At 58.3% G+C, this 18,618-nt stretch overlaps 1 protein-coding gene across 1 annotated transcript; it reads left to right on the top strand.

Moving 5' to 3' along the window:
* Positions 1–10,505: 10,505 nt before the first annotated feature.
* Positions 10,506–18,416, top strand: ADAMTSL5 (ADAMTS like 5). Its single transcript, XM_063620033.1, has 13 exons — positions 10,506–10,541; positions 11,442–11,648; positions 11,802–11,894; positions 12,597–12,669; positions 12,784–12,875; positions 13,256–13,364; positions 14,913–15,040; positions 15,337–15,448; positions 15,803–15,889; positions 16,040–16,203; positions 16,864–17,053; positions 17,131–17,202; positions 17,478–18,416. Exons 2-13 carry the CDS (start codon positions 11,466–11,468, stop codon positions 17,777–17,779), a joined length of 1,605 nt encoding a protein of 534 aa, XP_063476103.1. The 5' UTR covers positions 10,506–10,541; positions 11,442–11,465; the 3' UTR covers positions 17,780–18,416.
* Positions 18,417–18,618: the final 202 nt, after the last annotated feature.

Genomic DNA, 18,618 nt, shown 5'->3' with positions numbered 1-18,618 from the left:
ACTGCAACCTCCACCTCCCGGGTTCAAGCAATTCTCCTGCCTCAGCCTCCCGAGTAGCTGGGACTACAGGTATACGCCACCACACCCAGCTGATTTTTTTTTTTTTTTTTTTTTTTTTTTTGTATTTTTAGTAGAGACGGGTTTCACCATGTTGGTCAGGCTGGTCTCAAACTCCTGACCTCAAATGACCCGCCTGCCTCGGCTTCCCAAAATGCTGGGATGACAGGCGTGAGCCACCAGGCCTGGCTTCCGCTTCCTTCCTGATAGCACCCATCCATCCTGGCATCAGTTTAGGCATTTATTTGTTAAGCACTTACTGCGTATGGGCCTGTGTCAGGCTGTGCGAGCCCAAGGCAGACCCAGCCCTGTCGTCGTGAAAGGACCACTGCTTAAGGGACTGCAAGAACGTCCAAGACTTCACCAAGTCAGGGGTCGAGGAAAGCTTTGGAGGTGGAAGGAAGTGAGCCAGGCCCGTTCTGGGAAGTAACTTGTCCCTGAGGCAGGTGCTGTTCTTAGCCCTGTGTTACAGATGAGGAAACTGAGGCTCCAAACGTCCGGTGCCAGCCCAGGATCACCGCGGACTGCACGTGGCTGAGCCTGGAGTCTGGCTGGGAGTGGATCCAGAGCTCTTGGTCCCCCCACAATAGGTCTGTCCCTCTTTCAGGCTGCCAGCCCCAGCAGTCCCAGGGAGCAGTGCCAGGCAAGGCCCTCGTGCTGAGGCGGGTGTCTGACCTTCCTAGGGGGAGAGAAATCAGAGTTCCTGGCCCAGAGCCTGGCAGCCTGCCTGTCAGCTGATGCTCCCTGCAAAGAGACCGGCTCGCCCTCCCTCTCCCCTGGCCGCCCACGACTCTTCCTGGCTGAGACTCCACTATGGGAGCTGGGAAAGGCCTCCTAGTCCCAGCCTGTGCCCCTCTGAGCAAGGACTCTGTCCCCCAGCCTATGTGAGCCCCCCTAACCAGCTGTCCCCATCCCCCACCCTGCCCCAGGCTCCCTGCTCACCACAGCCTTGCCCCAGGGGAGTTTTGGGGGGCTAAGGATGAATGCCCGCAAAGACACCCCTCGGCTCTCCCTGAAGGCCTCTTACACAGATTAGGGGATGGGGAGGGACTGCTGTTGGGTACAAATCTCCTTTTGAGGATGAAATATTTGAATTAGAGGGGGTGCTTGTTCAACACTGTGAGGGCAGTAAATGCTGCTGAATTGTGCACTTTTAAAAAGGGTAAATTTTATGTTATGTGAATTTCACCTCAAAAGTTAAAAAAAAAAAAAAATTGGCTGGGCCCAGTGGCTCATACCTGTAATCCCAGCACTTTGGGAGGCCGAGGCAAGAGGATCACTTGAGGTCAGAAGTTTGAGACCAGCCTGGTCAACATGGCGAAACCCCGTCTCTACTAAAAATACAAAAATTAGTCGGGCGCGCTGGCTCACGCCTGTAATCTCAGCACTTTGGGAGGCCGAGGCGGGCAGATCACAAGGTCAAGAGATCGAGACCATCCTGGCTAATACGGTGAAACCCCATCTCTACTAAAAATACAAAAAATTAGCTGGGTGTGGTGGTGGGCGCCTGTAGTCCCAGGTACTTGGGAGGCTGAGGCAGGAGAATGGCGTGAACCCGGGAGGCAGAGCTTGCAGTGAGCCGAGATCACGCCGCTGCACTCCAGCCTGGGCGACAGAGCAAGACTCCATCTCAAAAAAAAAAAAAAAAAAGTAGTCGGGCTTGGTGGTGTGAGACTAATCCTAGCTACTCAAGAGGCTGAGGCACAAGAATCGCTTGAACCGAGGATGCAGAGACTGCAGTGAGCTGACTGCACTCCAACCTGGACAACAGAGTGAGACTCCCTCTCAGAAAAAGAAAAAAAAAAAAACGGTAAATAAAGAGGACCAGGTGCAGTGGATCACACCTGTAATGCCAACACTTTGAGAGGCAGAGGTAGGAGGTTTGCTTGAGCCCAGCCGTTGGAAACCAGCCTGGAAAACAAAGCAGGGCCCTGTCTCTACAAAAAATTTTCTAAATTAGCCGGGCATAGTGGTGCATGCCTGTGGTCCCAGCTACTCAGAAGGCTGAGGTGGGAGGATCGCTTGAGCCCAGGAATCTGGGGCTGCAGTGAGCCATGATCACAAAACTGCACTCCAGCCTGGACAACAAAGTGAGACCCTATCTCAAAAAAAAAGGCTGGGTGCCGTGGCTCACGCCTGTAATCACAGCACTTTGGGAAGTCAAGGTGGGCGGATCACCTGAGGTCAGGAGTTTGAGACCAGCCTGGGCAACATGGTGAAACCCCGTCTCTACTAAAAATACAAAAAATTAGCCGGGTGTGGTGGCGGGCACCTGTAGTCTCAACTACTCGGGAGGCTGAGGCAGGAGAATGGCGTGAACCCGGGAGGTGGAGCTTGCAGTCAGCAGAGATCACGCCACTGCACTCCAGCATGGGCGACAGAGCGAGACTCTGCCTCAAAAAAAAAAAAAAAAAAGATGATAAATTTTATGTTATGCACATATTACTGCTATTTATTTTTATTTTTCGAGACAGACTCTTACTCTCTTGCCCAGGCTGGAGTGTAGTGGTGCAATCTCAGCTCACTGCAGCCTCCGCCTCCTGGGTTCAAATGATTATCCTGCCTCAGCCTCCCAAGTAGCTGGGATTACAGGCATGTGCCACCACGCCCAGATAATTTTTGTATTTTTAGTAGAGATGGGGTTTCGCCATGTTGGCCAGGCTGGTCTGAAACTCCTGATCTCAGGTGATCCAACTTCCTTGGCCTCCCAAAGTGCTGGGATTACAGGCATGTGCCACCGTGCCTGGCCATATATTACTACAATTTAAAAAGGGAAAAATAAGGCCGGACGCGGTGGCTCACACCAAAAGTCCTGTAATCTCACACCAAAAGTGCTATAATCCCAGCACTTTGGGAGGCTGAGGCAGGTGGATCACTTGAGGTCAGGAGTTCGAGACCAGCCTGGCCAACATGGTGAAACTCCGTCTCTACCAAAAATATAAAAAATTATCTGGGCGTGATGGTGGGGGCCTGTCCCAGCTACTCAGGAGGCTGAGGCCAGAGAACCGTTTGAACCCGGGAGGTGGAGGTTGCAGTGAGCCGAGATCTCGCCACTGCACTCCAGCCTGGGCAACAGAGGGAAACTCTGTCAAAAAAAAAAGTGGGGGGGGGGAATATATTAGATTCCCTACCCCCTAAAACACACAGCCCTACTAATGCCCCAGTTTACAGATGGGGAAACTGAGGCACGGCTTGTGTTATGAGCACAGGATGCCGTTTTGCAAAGGGGCAGGGCAGGGTTCAATAGGGCCACCTGGCCCTCCCATCCTGTCCCCTGCCCTGGGTTCTTGAGGCCTGGGTGGTCTAGCGCTGCAGCCCCTGTACCCCCAGCACCCCTCACATCCCAGGCCACAGGCTCGATTTCCTCTCCAGTCTCTGTTCTTTTGCTGACCTGAGAAAACCACAGACTCAGCGGATTTTGCGGAGAAGTGCCGGGAAGCTTTGCTCAAAATACCTACTGCAGGTGGAGGCGTGGCAGCTGAGACAGCAAGCACCTGACTCCCTGGAGGCCCAGGAGGCTCATGGGGCTGCCTCCAAGGTCAGCGGAGGCCCAGGCCTCCCCAGCCCCCTCCTTCCGGAAAGCGCCAGGGTGGAGGCCACCAGCCAATGTGACTCAGCCCAGCTCCCTGGTCCCTGCCTAGTCTCCTGGCCTTTAGCAAGCACCCGTGGATCTCACGTGCCTGGACGCCTGACCACGCAGGTCCCCAGGAACCCATGGCCCTGGGAGCAGAGCAGGCAGGAGACATCCCACCACCTCAGGGCTCCAGAGACCCCACTGATTGTGGTTTATGCTGCACGACATGGCCCAGTGTGAGCGCAGGAGGGGGAGTCCAGACTTGTGCCCCGAAACCAAGCCCTGTTCTTCCTTCTCTCAGCCCTGTTTCCTCTAAAAGCACTATTGTCCAGATGCAGGGCCCAGGCCTGTAATCCCAGCTACTCTACTCTAAAGGCTGAGGCAGGAGGATCCCTTGAGCCCAGGAGTTTGAGACTAGCCTGGGCAACACAGCGAGATCCCCTTCTCTACAAAAAATAAAGAGTTAGCCGCGTGGAGTGGTGCACGCCTGTGGTCTCAGCTACCTGGGAGGCTGAGGTGGGAGGATTGCTTGAGCCCAGGAGGTTGAGGCTGCAGTGAGCTGTGATCACACCACTGCACCCCAGCCTGGGTGACAGAGCAGGACCCTGTCTCAAAAACAATAATAAATAATAATAAAAGTGGCTGGGCGTGGTGGCTCACGCCTGTAATCCCAGCACTTTGGGAGGCCGAGGCGGGCGGATCACGAGGTCAGGAGATCAAGACCATCCTGGCTAACACGGTGAAACCCCGTCTCTACTAAAAATACAAAAAATTAGCCGGGCGTGGTGGCGGGCACCTGTAGTCCCAGCTACTCGGGAGGCTGAGGCAGAAGAATGGCGTGAACCCGGGAGGCGGAGCTTGCAGTGGACCGAGATCGCACCAGTGCACTCCAGCCTGGGCGACAGAGCGAGACTCTGTCTCAAAAAAAAAAAAAATTAATAATAATAATCATAATCATAATAATAAAAGCACCGTCCTCTCTTGTCCTCTGGGACACCCCTGCTCCTGATTTTTTCCCATCTTTTTTCTTTTTTTTTCAGATGGAGTTTCGCTCTCGTTGCCCAGGCTGGATCCCGGGTTCAAACGATTCTCCTGCCTCAGCCTTCCGAGTAGCTAGGATTACAGTCATGCACCACCACACCCAGCTAATTTTGTATTTTTAGTAGAAACAGGGTTTCTCCATGTTGGTCAGGCTGGTCTCGAACTCCCAACCTCAGGTGATCACCCGCCTCAGCCTCCCAAAGTGCTGGGATTACAGGCGTGAGCCACTGTGCCTGGCCCCTTCCCATCTTTCTGGATGCATTTTTCCAGTTCTCCTTTAAGCCACCTCCTCCTTCTCCTGGGAGCCTGGGGTTTAGTGCAGGGGCCCCTCACCCACTCTCTTCACCTCCTCCACTGATATTGTCCAGGTGGGTGGGCTTTAGCACTGGCAGCTGGGGCAGGTTGCTCAACCCTCCTGGCACATCTGTGTGGGTTCCCCCAAAGGCAGAGCCTGAAACAAGGGTTTAGTGCAGAGAGTTGGTTCAGGGAGCAGGGTGGGAGCTGGGTACCCCTGGGGCACCCTGAGTCCCACACTCATCAGGGACCCTCTGAGGAACTGAATACAACATTCCCCAGAGTTGACCACCCAAGGTGAGGCCACAAAGCCAAGACATCAACCTTCTGGCCTTCCCATTGGTCCTCAGACCCACACCAAGCTCACCCTGCCACAGGGCCTTTGCATGTGCTGTTCCCTCTGCCACCCTCCCAGACTTTGCCTGGCATCCTCTTCTTAGCTTTTAGGCCCAGGCAGGAAAGGGCCACCTGTGCCCAGGAGGCCACCCCTGCCCCAAGATGCCCTAGACATGATCCATGCCTGCTTCTCCCCAGTTCCACCACAACCCAGAATGATGGTTTCCTTGCTAGCTTGCTGGTGTCTGTCCCATCTGATGGGGAGCGCCAGTGGCAGGGAGAGGGTCTGTATCTCCATTAGGTGCTGGGTGGACACCCGCCCCCGTGCCCCTTCTCTCGATGGACACAGCATCCACTTCCCATCAGGGACACTGATCAACTCCAGCCGTGTTCAAGGTGCTGCGTGGGCATCGGAACCCGCCTGATTACCACAGAAATAATCCATTTTTAATCTGCATGGATCTTTTTACTAATTATGAGACAAATAGCTCAATGTCATATGGAATCTGGAGCCCACCCCAGCCACAGAAAACCACCTTTTCCTGTAATGGCCCAGTTCAAGTCCCAGGGCAGGCTCTCATTGGCCCACTTGGGTCACATGGTCATCCCCCAGCCAATCCCCGTCTCTGGGAGATGGAATTATCTGATTGGCCAAGCATGGGTCACGTCATACACAATGGAGGAGGCGAGCCAGTCCACCTGAAGGACGTCGCCTGAAAGTGACAGAACAGGTGGTTTTCCACACGTGAAGGTGGAGGGGAAGGGGCACCCTGGGGAGGCACAGCCATGTCAAAGGCCTGGAGCCTGGGCAGAGGGATAAGAAAGCAAGAGGTCTCTTCCAGGAATTCTGGACGGTGCCCGGGGCACTGGGTGCCTGCAGGGAACAGATTCCGAGCGTGCACAAGAAAGCGGCACAGAATGAGGACCGGGCGAGCAGGGGCCAAGGAGGGTCCAGCGCCCTGAGTCCCATGGGGCGACTCCAGCCGGGGAGGGTCCCAACTCCGCGTGGCCCCTGCTGGTGCCCAGGGACAGACGGACAACCCCAGGGACCGAGGGATCCAGGGATCTGTGGGGCAGGGATGGGGAGGCCCCACCCAGTCCACGCAGGAGGTTGAGGTATCCTGGGACCACGTGTCCAGGCCTCAGGGATCGGGAGGCCACCAGGAGTTGTGGGGACACAGAAGCCCACCCAGAGGACACAGGATCTGCTTTTAAATTAAATTGAATTTCCAAAGCAGCTTTCCTGAGGTATAATTGAAGAAATGTACATATGCAATGTTTGCTTGTTTTTTGTTTTTTTCTTTTTTTGAGACGGAGTCTTGCTCTGTCACCCAGGCTGGAGTGCAGTGGCGCAATCTCGGCTCACTGCAAGCTCCGCCTCCCGGGTTCACGCCATTCTCCTGCCTCAGCCTCCCGAGTAGCTGGGACTACAGGCGCCCGCCACCATGCCCGGCTAATTTTTTGTATTTTTAGTAGAGACGGGGTTTCACCGTGTTAGCCAGGATGGCCTCGATCTCCTGACCTTGTGATCCGCCCGCCTCGGCCTCCCAAAGTGCTGGGATTACAGGCGTGAGCCACCGGGCCCGGCCTGCCTTTTTTTTTTTAAGGCAGAATTTCACTCTTGTCGCCCAGGCTGCAGTGCAATGGTGCGACCTCGGCCCACTGCAACCTCCGCCTCCTGGGTTCAAGCGATTCTCCTGCCTCAGCTCCTGAGCAGCTGGGATTACAGATGCCTGCCACCACGCCGAGCTAATTTTTGTATTTTTAGTAGAGACAGGGTTTCACCATGTTGGCCGGGCTGGTCTCGAACTCCTGACCTCAGTTGATCCTTCCACCTCGGCCTCCCAAAGTGCTGGGATTACAGGCACAAGCCAACACGCCGGCCCGTCCCCTTTTTTTTTTTTTTTTTTGAGAGGGAGCTCTGTCGGCCAGGCTGGAGTGCAATGACGTGATCTCCGCTCACTGCATCCTTCACCTCCCAAATTCAAGTGATTCTCCTGCCTCAACCTCTTGAGTAGCTAGGACTATGGGCGTGAGCCACCATGCCTGGCTAATTTTTTTTTTTTTGGTAGAGATGGGTTTCACCATGTTGGCCAGGCTGGTCTCAAACTCCTGACCTCAAGCAGTCCACCTACCTCGACCTCCCAAAGTGCTGGGATTACCGCCGTGAGCCACCACCCCTGGCTAATTTTTGCATTTTTAGTAGAGATGGGGTTACGCCTTGTTGGCCAGGCTGGTCTCGAACTCCGGACCTCAGGTGATCCACTGGCCTCAGCCTCCCAAAGTGCTAGGATTACAGGTGTGAGCCACCGTGCCCAGCCCGATGTCTGCAGTTTGATGAGTTTGCACATATGCAGTCACCACATTCAAGATGACAGGCCTGTCATTTCCCGAGGTCTCTTGTGTCCCACTGTTTTTGTTCCTTTATGGGAAGGACCTTTACCATGAACTCTACCCTGTGAACACAGTTTGAAGTGTGCGGTACCGAACAGGTCACTGTAGCCCAGTCACACAGCAGATCGCGGCATTCCTTAAGCCTCAAGGCCATACAGCCATGGAGGAGATGGAACCTAACTGACCCACATCCGCCGGGACCCACGTCTCAGTCCCCCCTTTAGTCCTGACGCTGCCTCAAGGAGGGGGTCCAGGCTGAAACTCAGAGTGGGGGGACTCGGCTGACTCCTGGCTCAGGGTCCAGGCCAGGGCAGGGGAATGTAGTAAGCTGGGACTTCAGGAGCCTCTGAGGCTCAGCAGCCACCCCCTCCACCTACACCGGGTGTCTTAGGCTGAGCTCCCAGCCTCCTCCTAGGGACACCCGGAGGACAGAGGTGGGAGATGGTAGGGGACAAGAACTGGGGGTGGGGGGCAGCCCTCCACATCTTCACCACCACCTCTGCCAATCTTGCAAGCTGCAGAGCCCCCACGCAGGGTGCAGTGGCTGCGGTATGCACTCCCAGGAGGGAACAGGAGCTGCGGGGTACACTTTCCATAGAACTCAGTGCCTACTGTATGCACTCCCTGCATGAGACAGCGCCTTCTGTATACCTTCCTTGCAGGACGCAGCACCTGCTGTATATACTCTCTACAGGATGCAGTGACTGCTGTATGTGCTCCTCTGAAGGTGCCATATCTACTGTATACACTCCTTTGCAGGGCACTTCTACAAGATGCAGCACCTGCTGTATACCCTTCTTGCAGAGCATAATGCCTGCTGTGTGTGCTCCCTGTAGGTGCTGTGCTTTCTGTATGCCTTCCCCGCAGGGCACAGGGCCTGCCGTCTGCACTCCCCGTGGAGCTGTGTGGACTGGACATCTGAGAATGGGGCACATCTGAGCATCTGAGGAGGATACAATTGCCCTAATGACACATTCACACATGCCCTAAGCTGACTTCTTTCTTTTTTTCTTTTTTTGTTTTGTTTTGTTTTGTTTTGTTTTGTTTTGTGTTTTTGTTGAGACGGAGTCCCGCCTGTCTCCCAGGCTGGAGTGCAGTGACCTGATCTCAGCTCACTGCCACCTCCGCCTCCCGGGTTTAAGCGATTCTCGTGCCTCAGTCTCCCGAGTAGCTGGGATTACAGGCACTCACCGCCATGCCTGGCTAAGTTTTGTATTTTTAGTAGAGACTGGGTTTCACTGTGTTGTCCAAGCTGGCTTCAAACTCCTGACCTCAGGTGATCCGCCTGCCTCGGCCTCCCACAGTGCTGGGATTCCAGGCATGAGTCGCCGCACCTGGCCTGCCCTTCTCTCTTGAACCCTTCAGTGAGGACCTTCCTGACATCCCCACAACCACACCCACCCCCAACCCGGGGCCATCAGTGGTGGGCCTGGGCTATTTTCTCCAATAGTCCAGGTCAGAAGGGGGGGTGGTTATACATTCCGGGGGGCTGCCTTACCCGCTGGCCTGGGACTGGCTGGGTTGTTCACAGCTGTGCACACAGTAGGTGCTCAATAAATGGCATATGGGTGGCTCTGCTGACATGCTACAGGCTGGAGGGCAGACTGAGTTGGACTGGCAACACCCTGTATGTCCCCAGCAAACCTCTCTCCCTGTGGTCTGCGCTGTGGGACAGCAGGGTGGGCTTCCTGGAGGAAGGGGTGCTCGGACCGAGACTAGGTGGAGCCCAGGGAGCAGAAGGACAGTCCCCCACACCCTCCTTTAGTGCCCCAGCCCCTCAGCCCGCCAGCCAGGAGGCGCCGTGGGGCGACACCAGAAGCTGGTGGAGCCCAGAACTCAGGGCCTGGTCTATCCCTGCGTGGGTCGGCACGGGGCGGCGCACAGACGCCCGGCGGGAAAGGGTGGGGTGGGGGGAGTCCTGGGGTGCCCCCTCGCGTTGCCGGTCCGCGCAGAGCCGGATTCCAGATGGAAGGTTCGCTGTGGAGATCCCTGCTGGGCCCACTGCTGGGATGGGGAAACTGAGGCCGGAGAGGGTGTGGCCGCGGCTGTGAGGGAGAGGGATCGCCTGGACCCGGGTCTGGCTCTGAAGCCCCGCTGGCAGCCCCGGGGCCCGGCAGGGAGGGGGGGAGGCGGGGTGGGGCGCGTCCCCTGGTGACAGCAGCGCCCGGGAATGCGCCAGCTGGGAGGGTCTCTCCGCCCCTCGCGCGAGGCCCCCGGGGCCGAGCTTCTCCCCAGTGCGCTGGGGCCCTGCGCTGGGGGTGGCCGGGACCTGGGTCAGGGAACCCCCGGATGGGAGCCCAGGCACGCCGGGGTCCCCATCCACGAGCAGGGCGACCCCCCGCGGGAGGGGTGAGGGGCAGGACCAGGGGAGGGGGCCGTGACCGGGGATGGGGACGCCGGCGGGACGCAATCCGGGCGTCGGCGGGGTAGGAGCAGCGCCCGGGACTCCCAGACCCAGGGCGGGATGACCTCGGTTCGCGCACATTCCCGGGCCCTGAGCGCGGCGCCCGGAATAGCAGCCCCGGGGCAGAGTGGGGCGGTCAGTCCCCGCCCGAGCTTGCCAAGGTCACCCGGACCCGGGCGCCCGACACCAGCCTGCGGCTCCGGGACCCCTGCGATCGCGTCCGCCAGGCAGTCCCCTGCCGCAGATCCGCGCCCGCCGCGCAAGGGCGCCCGGGGCCGCCGCCCGTCCTGACCCGGGCCTGGGCGCGCCTGCGGAGGCCGCGGTGGGAGGGGCCGCCCCAGGCTCCCCCCCACCCCGCCCAGCACCTTGGGCCCCGCCGCTTCCGCTCGCCCTGGGGCTGCTCAGGGAGCCGGGACGCGCTGCCTGGGCTCCGCACAGCCGGTAAGTCCTTCTTCCTATCCTCCCACCTTCTCCGGAGGAAACTGAGGCCCAGAGATGCGGCTTGCCTTGAGATCCCACCGCCAGTCCGGGCTGCAGCCCACACGGGGAGGGGAGAGCCTTGATTCTGGGCAGGGCCCATTGAGGAGGGGGTAGGGTGGTTCTTGTAGCCCCCCACTTTTCACCACCTAGACCCCCACTCCTCAAGCCAGGCTCAGAGTCCGGTGGGGGTGGTCAGAAGGTCAAGCGCCCTCCTTCTGTTTTTTTTGATTGGTTGGTTGTTTTTGAGACTGAGTCTCACCATGTCGCCCAGGCTGGAGTGCAGTGGCTCCATCTCGGCTCACTGCAACCTCCGCCTCCTGGGTTCAAGCGATTCTCCTGCCTTAGCCTCCCAAGTAGCTGGGATTACAGGTGTGCACCACCACACCTGGCTAATTTTTGTGTTTTAGTACAGATGGGGTTTTACCATGTTGGTCAGGCTGGTCCCAAACTTCTGACCTCAGGTTATCTGCCTGTCTTGGCCTCCCAAAGTGCTGGGATTACAGGCATGAGCCACCACACCTGGCCCCCTTCTCCTTGTTTTAAGTTTCTGGTGGAGACTTCTTCCTGCTTCCTGGGCCAACCCAGGCTCTGGGCTCAGAGAGGGGCACGGATGCAGCAGACCACACAGCTGTCTCAGCACCTAGAGATACCCGGGACCCTAGATCCTTGGTGCTCCAGCGGTCCAAATGCTGGAGCCAGTGGGGCCTGAGACCCAGGGAAACAGGGTCCAGGTGGGACCCAGCCTCCTCCCCAGCTGGTGCCCGGGCCGGGGCTCACCCGCCTGCCTTCAGGCTCTGCTGGCAGCGGGACACCCTGGCTCACTTGGCGGCTGCTTCCCTTCCCTCCCCTTTCTCCCTGCAGGCCGGGGTCACGAGGAGGGTGTGGATGGCAAGTGACTTCATCCCTGCCCCGACAGATGGAGAAACTAAGGCCCAGAGAGGCAGTCAGCCTCTTCCCCTGTCCTGCTCCAGCCTCAGCAGTGGCTCCTTCCCTCCTCGGGCGGTCCCGGAGCTCAGTCCCACCACCTCTGCCGATGAGGCCATGAGGCACCGGCTGGACCCGGGCCAGGTCACCCCTCCCTGTCCCATCCCCAATCCGGGGGACTCCCTGCTGTCTGGGAGCTGAGGGAGCACTGGGGCCGGGGTGCAGCTGGGGTCCTCTTCTAGGGACCCAACTCCTGATCCAGCCCCTGCCGGCCGCACCTTCTGCAGGGTGTCACAGAATCATGGACTGAGTCCACTTGGCCCCCACTGCACAGATGGGGAAACTGAGGCCTGGGAGAGTGGAGTGGCTGGCCTCAGGCTACATGGAAAGGTAGAAGCAGTGATGGTGGGGAGGGCGGGGAGGGGGCCCCAGCCCTAGGAGGCACCTGTGTACTATTTTTGAATGATCCCTCCAATCATCGATTAAGCACCTAGTGTGTGCATTATAGCACAATACACATATCAATAATATTGCGGGCCAGGTGCAGTAGCTCATGCCTATAATCCTAGCACTTTGGGAGGCCGAAGCGGGTGGATCACTTCAGGTCAGAAGGTTGAGACCAACCTGGCCAAGATGGTGAAACCCTGTCTCTACTAAAACTACAAAAATTAGTTGGGCGTGGTGGCCGGCACCTGTAGTCCCAGCTTCTCGGGATGCTGAGGCAGGAGAATTACTTGAACTGGGGAGGGTTGCAGTGAGCCATAATTGCATCCCTGCACTCCAGCCTGGGCGACAGAGCGAGACTCTGTCTCAAAAACAAACAAACAATAACAACAATAATAATTGCAGATGACATTTTGAGTTCTTCCTCTCCATACCGGGTTCCACGCCTCCTGTCTTCTTTACCTGATCCACGGGCCCCCACAACTTTCCTGTAAGGGAGGCTGTGTTATCCCGTTTTTCAGAGAGGAGAGGTAGGGCTCAGAGAGGTTTAGTTCCTGTCCAAGATCACACAGCCAGTCAGAGCAGAGCCGGGACACAACCCTGTGTCTCTGGCGGTGGCTCCACGGACTCGGCTCCTCTGTTCCCCAGGCCCCGCCTCTTCCAGAACCTCCTGCTCTTCCTGTGGGCCCTGCTGAACTGCGGTTTGGGGGTCAGTGCTCAGGTAAGGGGGGGCATGAGCCCAGGGGGTGGCGAGTGGGAATGGGGACCCAGTCAGCAGTGTGGGGTCACCAGCGTCCCCCCACCAGGCTGACCGTGCCTCTGTCTCCCCAAGTAGGGTCCGGGCGAGTGGACCCCGTGGGTGTCCTGGACCCGCTGCTCCAGCTCCTGCGGGCGTGGCGTCTCCGTGCGCAGCCGGCGCTGCCTCCGGTGAGCGGGGCCGGAAGGGGGTCCCTGCCCCTCCTCCCCCGCCGGCCCAGCCCGGCCCCTGGCCACACCCTCGGCCTGCCCACACATGCTGTGCCCTTTAATCCCGCTGATCCCGCTGGAATGTGGGTGGGGTTGGCGGGGGCGGAGGGTGGAAGGCCAGCCCTGGGAGGGGGGTCCCCGGGGATTCTCGCCACACTGTGGCTTCCTGCAGGCTTCCTGGGGAAGAACCGTGCTGGGGAGACTCCCATGAGTACCGCCTCTGCCAGTTGCCAGTAAGCCTCGCCCACATCCCAGACCAGCCTCCCATCCCAGGCTGCCTGAAGCCCACCACCTGCCCCTTGGGTTGTCCCAGTCTCTGGCTCACCTATCGCTGTCCCCAGGACTGCCCCCCAGGGGCTGTGCCCTTCCGAGACCTACAGTGTGCCCTGTACAATGGCCGCCCTGTCCTGGGCACCCAGAAGACCTACCAGTGGGTGCCCTTCCACGGGGGTGAGTAGTCTGGTCTCCTGTGGTCAGAATTGGTCCAGAGTAAACAACTCATTACTCTCAGGGAGAGGGTCTTGGAGGGTTGCAAAGAGAAGAGGGTATTAGCGCTAGGGCTTTGAAGGATATGTAGGAGTTAGTGAAGTGAAACAGAAACAGCGTATGTTAGGTGTGAAACGGGCAGAGGGAAGCAGGGTTCATTCTGCACAGGGCTGAACACCCGACTGAGGATTGACTTAGAGCTGTATCCAGAGGCCAACACTTCTCAAACTTATCCCAGTAGCAGGAAATGTTGCTGCAATGAGCTGAAAATAGCGAGTTATATGACTATGCGCCCGGGGCACCGCGCCTCCAGATTTCAGGGAGACAGGCAGCTTCACACGCCGTGGGGAAGGCAGACACAGATATAAGAAAAGCCTAGAATGGACAAAGTGCCATCCATCAACCTCATTTCCTTCCTTCCCTTTCTTCCCTCCCTCCCTCCCTCCCTTCCTCCCTTCCTTCCTTCCTTCCTTCGTTCCTTCCTTCCAAGAATTGGAGGAAACCTGCTGTGATCCCACCCCCGCAGAGGCCCACTAGGGCCAGCCCAGGATCCGTTCCAGGCAGGGTCCACCAGCCAGGCTCAGGGAAATGGGAGCCAGAAAGAGCTGGAGAAGGAGGAGTGGAGATCAGGGCTGTCGGCCTGTGTGTATGATCAGACAGCCCATTTTGCCCCCTTCCAGGCAGAGAGGGAAACTGAGGCCCAGGCAGGAGCAGTGACACACCTCAGTTGTGCGGGACTCAGTCCAGTCAGTGCTGGACAGACACTTCATTAGGTACTTGCTGGTGCTTGGGCCAGAGGCTCAGATCTTCTTTTTTTTTTTTTTTTTTTTTTGAGATGGAGTCTTGCTCTGTCACCCAGGCTGGAGTGCAGTGGCATGATCTTGGCTCACTGCAGCCTCCACCTCCCTGGTTCAAGCGATTCTCCTGCCTCAGCCTCTGAAGTAGCTGGGATTACAGGCTCCCACCACCAAGCCCGGCTAAATTTTTATTGTTGTATTTTTGGTAGAGACAGGGGTCTCGCCATGTTGCCCAGGCTGGTCTTGAACTCCTGGCCTCAGGAGATCTGCCCACCTCAGCCTCCCAATGTGCTGGGATTACAGGCATGAGCCACCGCACCTGGCCTTTTTTAAGGCCATCCATCTGCACACTGATTGAATTCTTGCTTCTGCATCCTAGAGCTTGGAACAGTGTCTGGAAAACAGTAGGTGTTCAATAGAATGAAAAATGAGTAATGGTGTTAAAAATGAATAATATGTAAGGACTCCTAATATAAAGACTATGAATGAACGAATGAATGAATGAATGCAGCCCCAGGATACTGCCTGGGAGTCCTAGGTTGCTGGAGGCAGAGCACCTACGGCCCAGTCCTGGCTCTGCCTCAGCCTCGACGTGTGGCTTTGGCCAAACCTCTGGGCTTCATCTGCCCAAGGTGATGGTTGCCTGATGGAGCTTGGTAGAGGGGGGCTGGAACTCGAATGGGGTCCCCGGCCCACCGACTCCTCCTGCCCTCAGCGCCCAACCAGTGCGACCTCAACTGCCTGGCTGAGGGGCACGCCTTCTACCACAGCTTCGGCCGCGTCCTGGACGGCACCGCCTGCAGCCCGGGTGCCCAGGGGGTCTGCGTGGCTGGCCGCTGCCTTGTAAGGACTCGTCAGGCCCCGCCCGAGCCCCGCCTACCTCCCACTAAGGCTCCACCCATCCTAGGCTCCACCTCCATCCTCTCCCTAGGCTCCACCCCCTTCCCCCTCCCCTTCCAGGCCCTGCCCCCAGCCCCCTGGGCACCAAGCCCATCCTCCTCCCTCCAGGTCCTGCTCCTCCCTAGGCTCCACCCCCATCTTCCCTCCAGGCCTTGCCCTCTAGCTCCCAGGCACTGCCCTTTCCCCAGGTCCTGCCCCTCCCAGCGTCAGTGACGCCGCGCCTGTCCTTCACCCTTTAGAGCGCCGGCTGTGATGGGCTGCTGGGCTCGGGTGCCCTCGAGGACCGCTGCGGCCACTGCGGAGGCGCCAACGACTCGTGCCTTTTCGTGCAGCGCGTGTTTCGTGACGCCGGTGACTACCTGCCCCGTCCTCCCTGCACACACGTCAGAGCGGGCCCTTTAACAAGCCGTGGTCCGGAAGCAAATTTCCGTGCTGATTGGCCAGTGTGCGGCCCAGCCCCCCTTTCTCCTCATCCTCATTGGCTACTGCCAGATTGTCCCGCCCTTCCCCAGAACAGATGGGGTTTTAACGCTTTCCCTGCCACACTGAAGCAATAGTAATTGTAACTCCAAACGTTTACGGAGGGTTTTCCGGTTCCCAGGACCCTGGCTAGCTGTCTTACCCGCAGTAGCTCATTTAATCCTCAAGTCATCAGTCAAATACACCCCCACTGGCACCCCAACACCCTCCTACCCTCCCGCCCAGGTGCCTTCGCTGGGTACTGGAACGTGACCCTGATCCCCGAGGGCGCCAGACACATCCGCGTGGCGCACCGGAGCCGCAACCACCTGGGTATCCTACGGTGTGAGGCGAGAGGCACCCAGCCGGCCACCGGGGGTGGTTGTCCCTGTTTACAGATAGGGAGACTGAGGCCTGAGTGGGGGACCCCAGGGTCTGGGAGACGAGACGACAGGTCCCTGAGGGCTGACTGTTCCCTTGCAGCGCTGATGGGGGGCGATGGGCGCTATGTGCTTAATGGGGACTGGGCGGTCAGCCCGCCAGGGACCTACGAGGCGGCCGGCACGCATGTGGTCTACACCCGCGACACAGGGCCCCAGGAGACATTGCAAGCAGCCGGGCCCACCTCCCACGACCTGCTCCTACAGGTGCTGTTGGGCCTTCAAGAGGGTCAGAGCGGGGAGGCTGGTGAGAGAGGGTCAGAGGGGGCAGTTGGGGACAAGGTCAGAGACGGGAGGCTGGTGACAGAGTCAGAGGGTGTCGGCTGGGGACAGATCATCAGTGGTGAGAGGCTGGGGACAGGGTCATAGGAGGGAGTTTGGTGACAGAGTGTCAGAGGGGGTTGGATGGGAACAGAGGATCAGACAGGGGAGGCTGGGGACAAGGTCAAAGGGGGTCAGCTGGGGACAGAGCATCAGAGGGGGAAGTCTGGTGACAGGTTTAGAGGCAGGCAGTTGAGGACAGGGTCAGAGGGGGAAGTTTGGTGACAGAGGGTCAGAGGGGGTCGGCTGGGGACAGAGGGCAGAGGCTGGGGACAGACAGTAGGAGTGGAGGTGACTAAGGCCAGAAGGGGGAGTCTGGGGTCAGAGGGGAAAGGCTGGGGACAGAGCATCAGAGTGGGGAGGCTGGGGACAGAGCATCAGAGTGGGGAGGCTGGGGACAGGGTCAGAGGGGATCAGCTAGGGACAGAGCATCAGAGGAGGGAGGCTTGGGGCAGACAGGATCAAAGAGGGGAGTCTCATAGGGTCAGAGGGAAGAGGCAACCCCAGCCTCCTGCGAAGCTCCCTGTGTGCCCTCCCCTGCTCCAGGTCCTCATGCAGGAGCCCAACCCTGGCATCGAGTTTGAGTTCTGGCTCCCTCGGGAACACTACAGCCCCTTCCAGGCTCGTGGGCAGGCCCTGGGCTGGCCCCTGCGGCAGCCGCAGCCCCGGGGGGTGGAGCCTCAGCCCCCCGCAGCCCCTGCTGTCACCCCTGCACGGACCCCAACCCTGGCCCCAGGTGAGGTGGGGACAGCCAGGGTGGGGGATGAGTGGGGACTGAGGCCTGTGCCCCTCACAGCACCGCCCACCCCACAGACCCCTGCCCACCCTGCCCTGACACCCGAGGCCGCGCCCACCGACTGCTCCACTATTGCGGCAGTGACTTTGGTGAGACCCCCGACCCCTACCCTCACTTAGCCCCTACTAACCTGGCCTCCTCCTGACCTCTGACCCTAATGGGACTTTACCCTTGACCCCTTCTTCTGATCCTAATTTGCCTCTTGACCCTAATCCCTCACTGACCCCTGACGTGATCCTGACTCTAGTCCCTATGGATCCCGAGGTCCCACCTGACCCTCAGCCCCTCTTCTGGCAAGGGGCGGGGGGCGTAGAGATTTGGGCAGAGCTGAGCAGCCAGCCAGCTTAGCACGCCCCCTCAACAGTGTTCCAGGCCCGAGTGCTGGGCCGCCACCGCCAGGCCCAGGAGACCCGCTATGAGGTGCGCATCCAGCTCGTCTACAAGAGCCGCTCGCCACTGCGGGCACGCGAGTACGTGTGGGCGCCAGGTCACTGCCCCTGCCCGATGCTGGCACCCCACCGGGACTATGTGATGGCTGTCCAGCGTCTTGTCAGCCCCGACGGCACACAGGACCAGCTGCTGCTGCCCCACTCCGGCTACGCCCGGCCCTGGAGCCCTGCAGAGGACAGCCGCATACGCCTGACTGCCCGGCGCTGTCCTAGCTGAGCCCCTGCAGGAGCCCGGGCCACACACAGCAAGAAACATACATCTGACCAGTCTCAATGTCAATGTATTTCCCCTCTCACCCTGGCTTCCAGGCAGCTCTGAAATATGTCCCACCTGTGCAGCTATGTGACTCCCGCCCGCACACGCTTAGACACCTCTGCATGCAGTCAAAGTCACTGTCACAAGCCGGCAGGCACTGGTGAGGAGGCACTAAGGAGATTCTGACTTTTATTTCGCCTCTCTCCTTGGCTGCCAGGAAGCTCATAGCTATTTATACTCAGAAAGTTTAACGCTGCTTTCATTCTCTTTGCGTCACACTTGCTTGGAGACACTGTCACGAACGAGCATGACACCCTGCTGCCCTGGGTACCCGGAAGCTCCTCTGTTTACTTCGCAGACACTGTGCTGTCTCTGCTCTCTGCTACTCACACACACCCTCATGTGGGAAGGGCCGAGACACTGTCACAAACAGGCATGCCCCTTAGAAGACATGCCTAACCAGGCACTGTAACGTACCAGCGTACCAATTTCCCCTTTTCCCCTGGCTACCAGGAAACTCAGAGACAATCTTTTCAGCCTCAGCATTTCTGGCTAGATTTCCGCCCATCAACACGTGCTCACTCCTCTTTTTTTTTTTTTTTTTTTTTTTTTTTTTTTTTGTTGAGGCAAGAGCCTTGCTGTGTCAGCTAGGCTGAAGCGCAGTGGTGTAATCATGGCTCACTGCAGCCTCAAATTCCTGGGCTCAAGCGATCCTCCCACCTCAACCTCCACAGCAGCTGGAACTACAGGTGTGAATCACCATTCCCGGCTAACTTTTAAACTTTTTGTAGGGATGGGGT

Source organism: Symphalangus syndactylus, chromosome 17, assembly GCF_028878055.3.
Source record: "Symphalangus syndactylus isolate Jambi chromosome 17, NHGRI_mSymSyn1-v2.1_pri, whole genome shotgun sequence".
NCBI classification, from domain to species: domain Eukaryota; kingdom Metazoa; phylum Chordata; class Mammalia; order Primates; family Hylobatidae; genus Symphalangus; species Symphalangus syndactylus.
The sequence above is the reverse complement of the archived record's forward strand: the minus strand, read 5'-3'. Positions and strand labels throughout refer to the sequence as shown.

Coding starts and splice junctions, on each gene's coding strand:
- ADAMTSL5 (XM_063620033.1), top strand. CDS start 11,466: ATGGCAAGTGACTTCATCCCTGCCCCGACAGATGGAGAAACTAAGGCC. Junction 11,895..12,596: donor GCCTCAGGCTACATGGAAAG/GTAGAAGCAGTG, acceptor TCTGTTCCCCAG/GCCCCGCCTCTTCCAGAACC. Junction 15,449..15,802: donor GCGCGTGTTTCGTGACGCCG/GTGACTACCTGC, acceptor CCTCCCGCCCAG/GTGCCTTCGCTGGGTACTGG.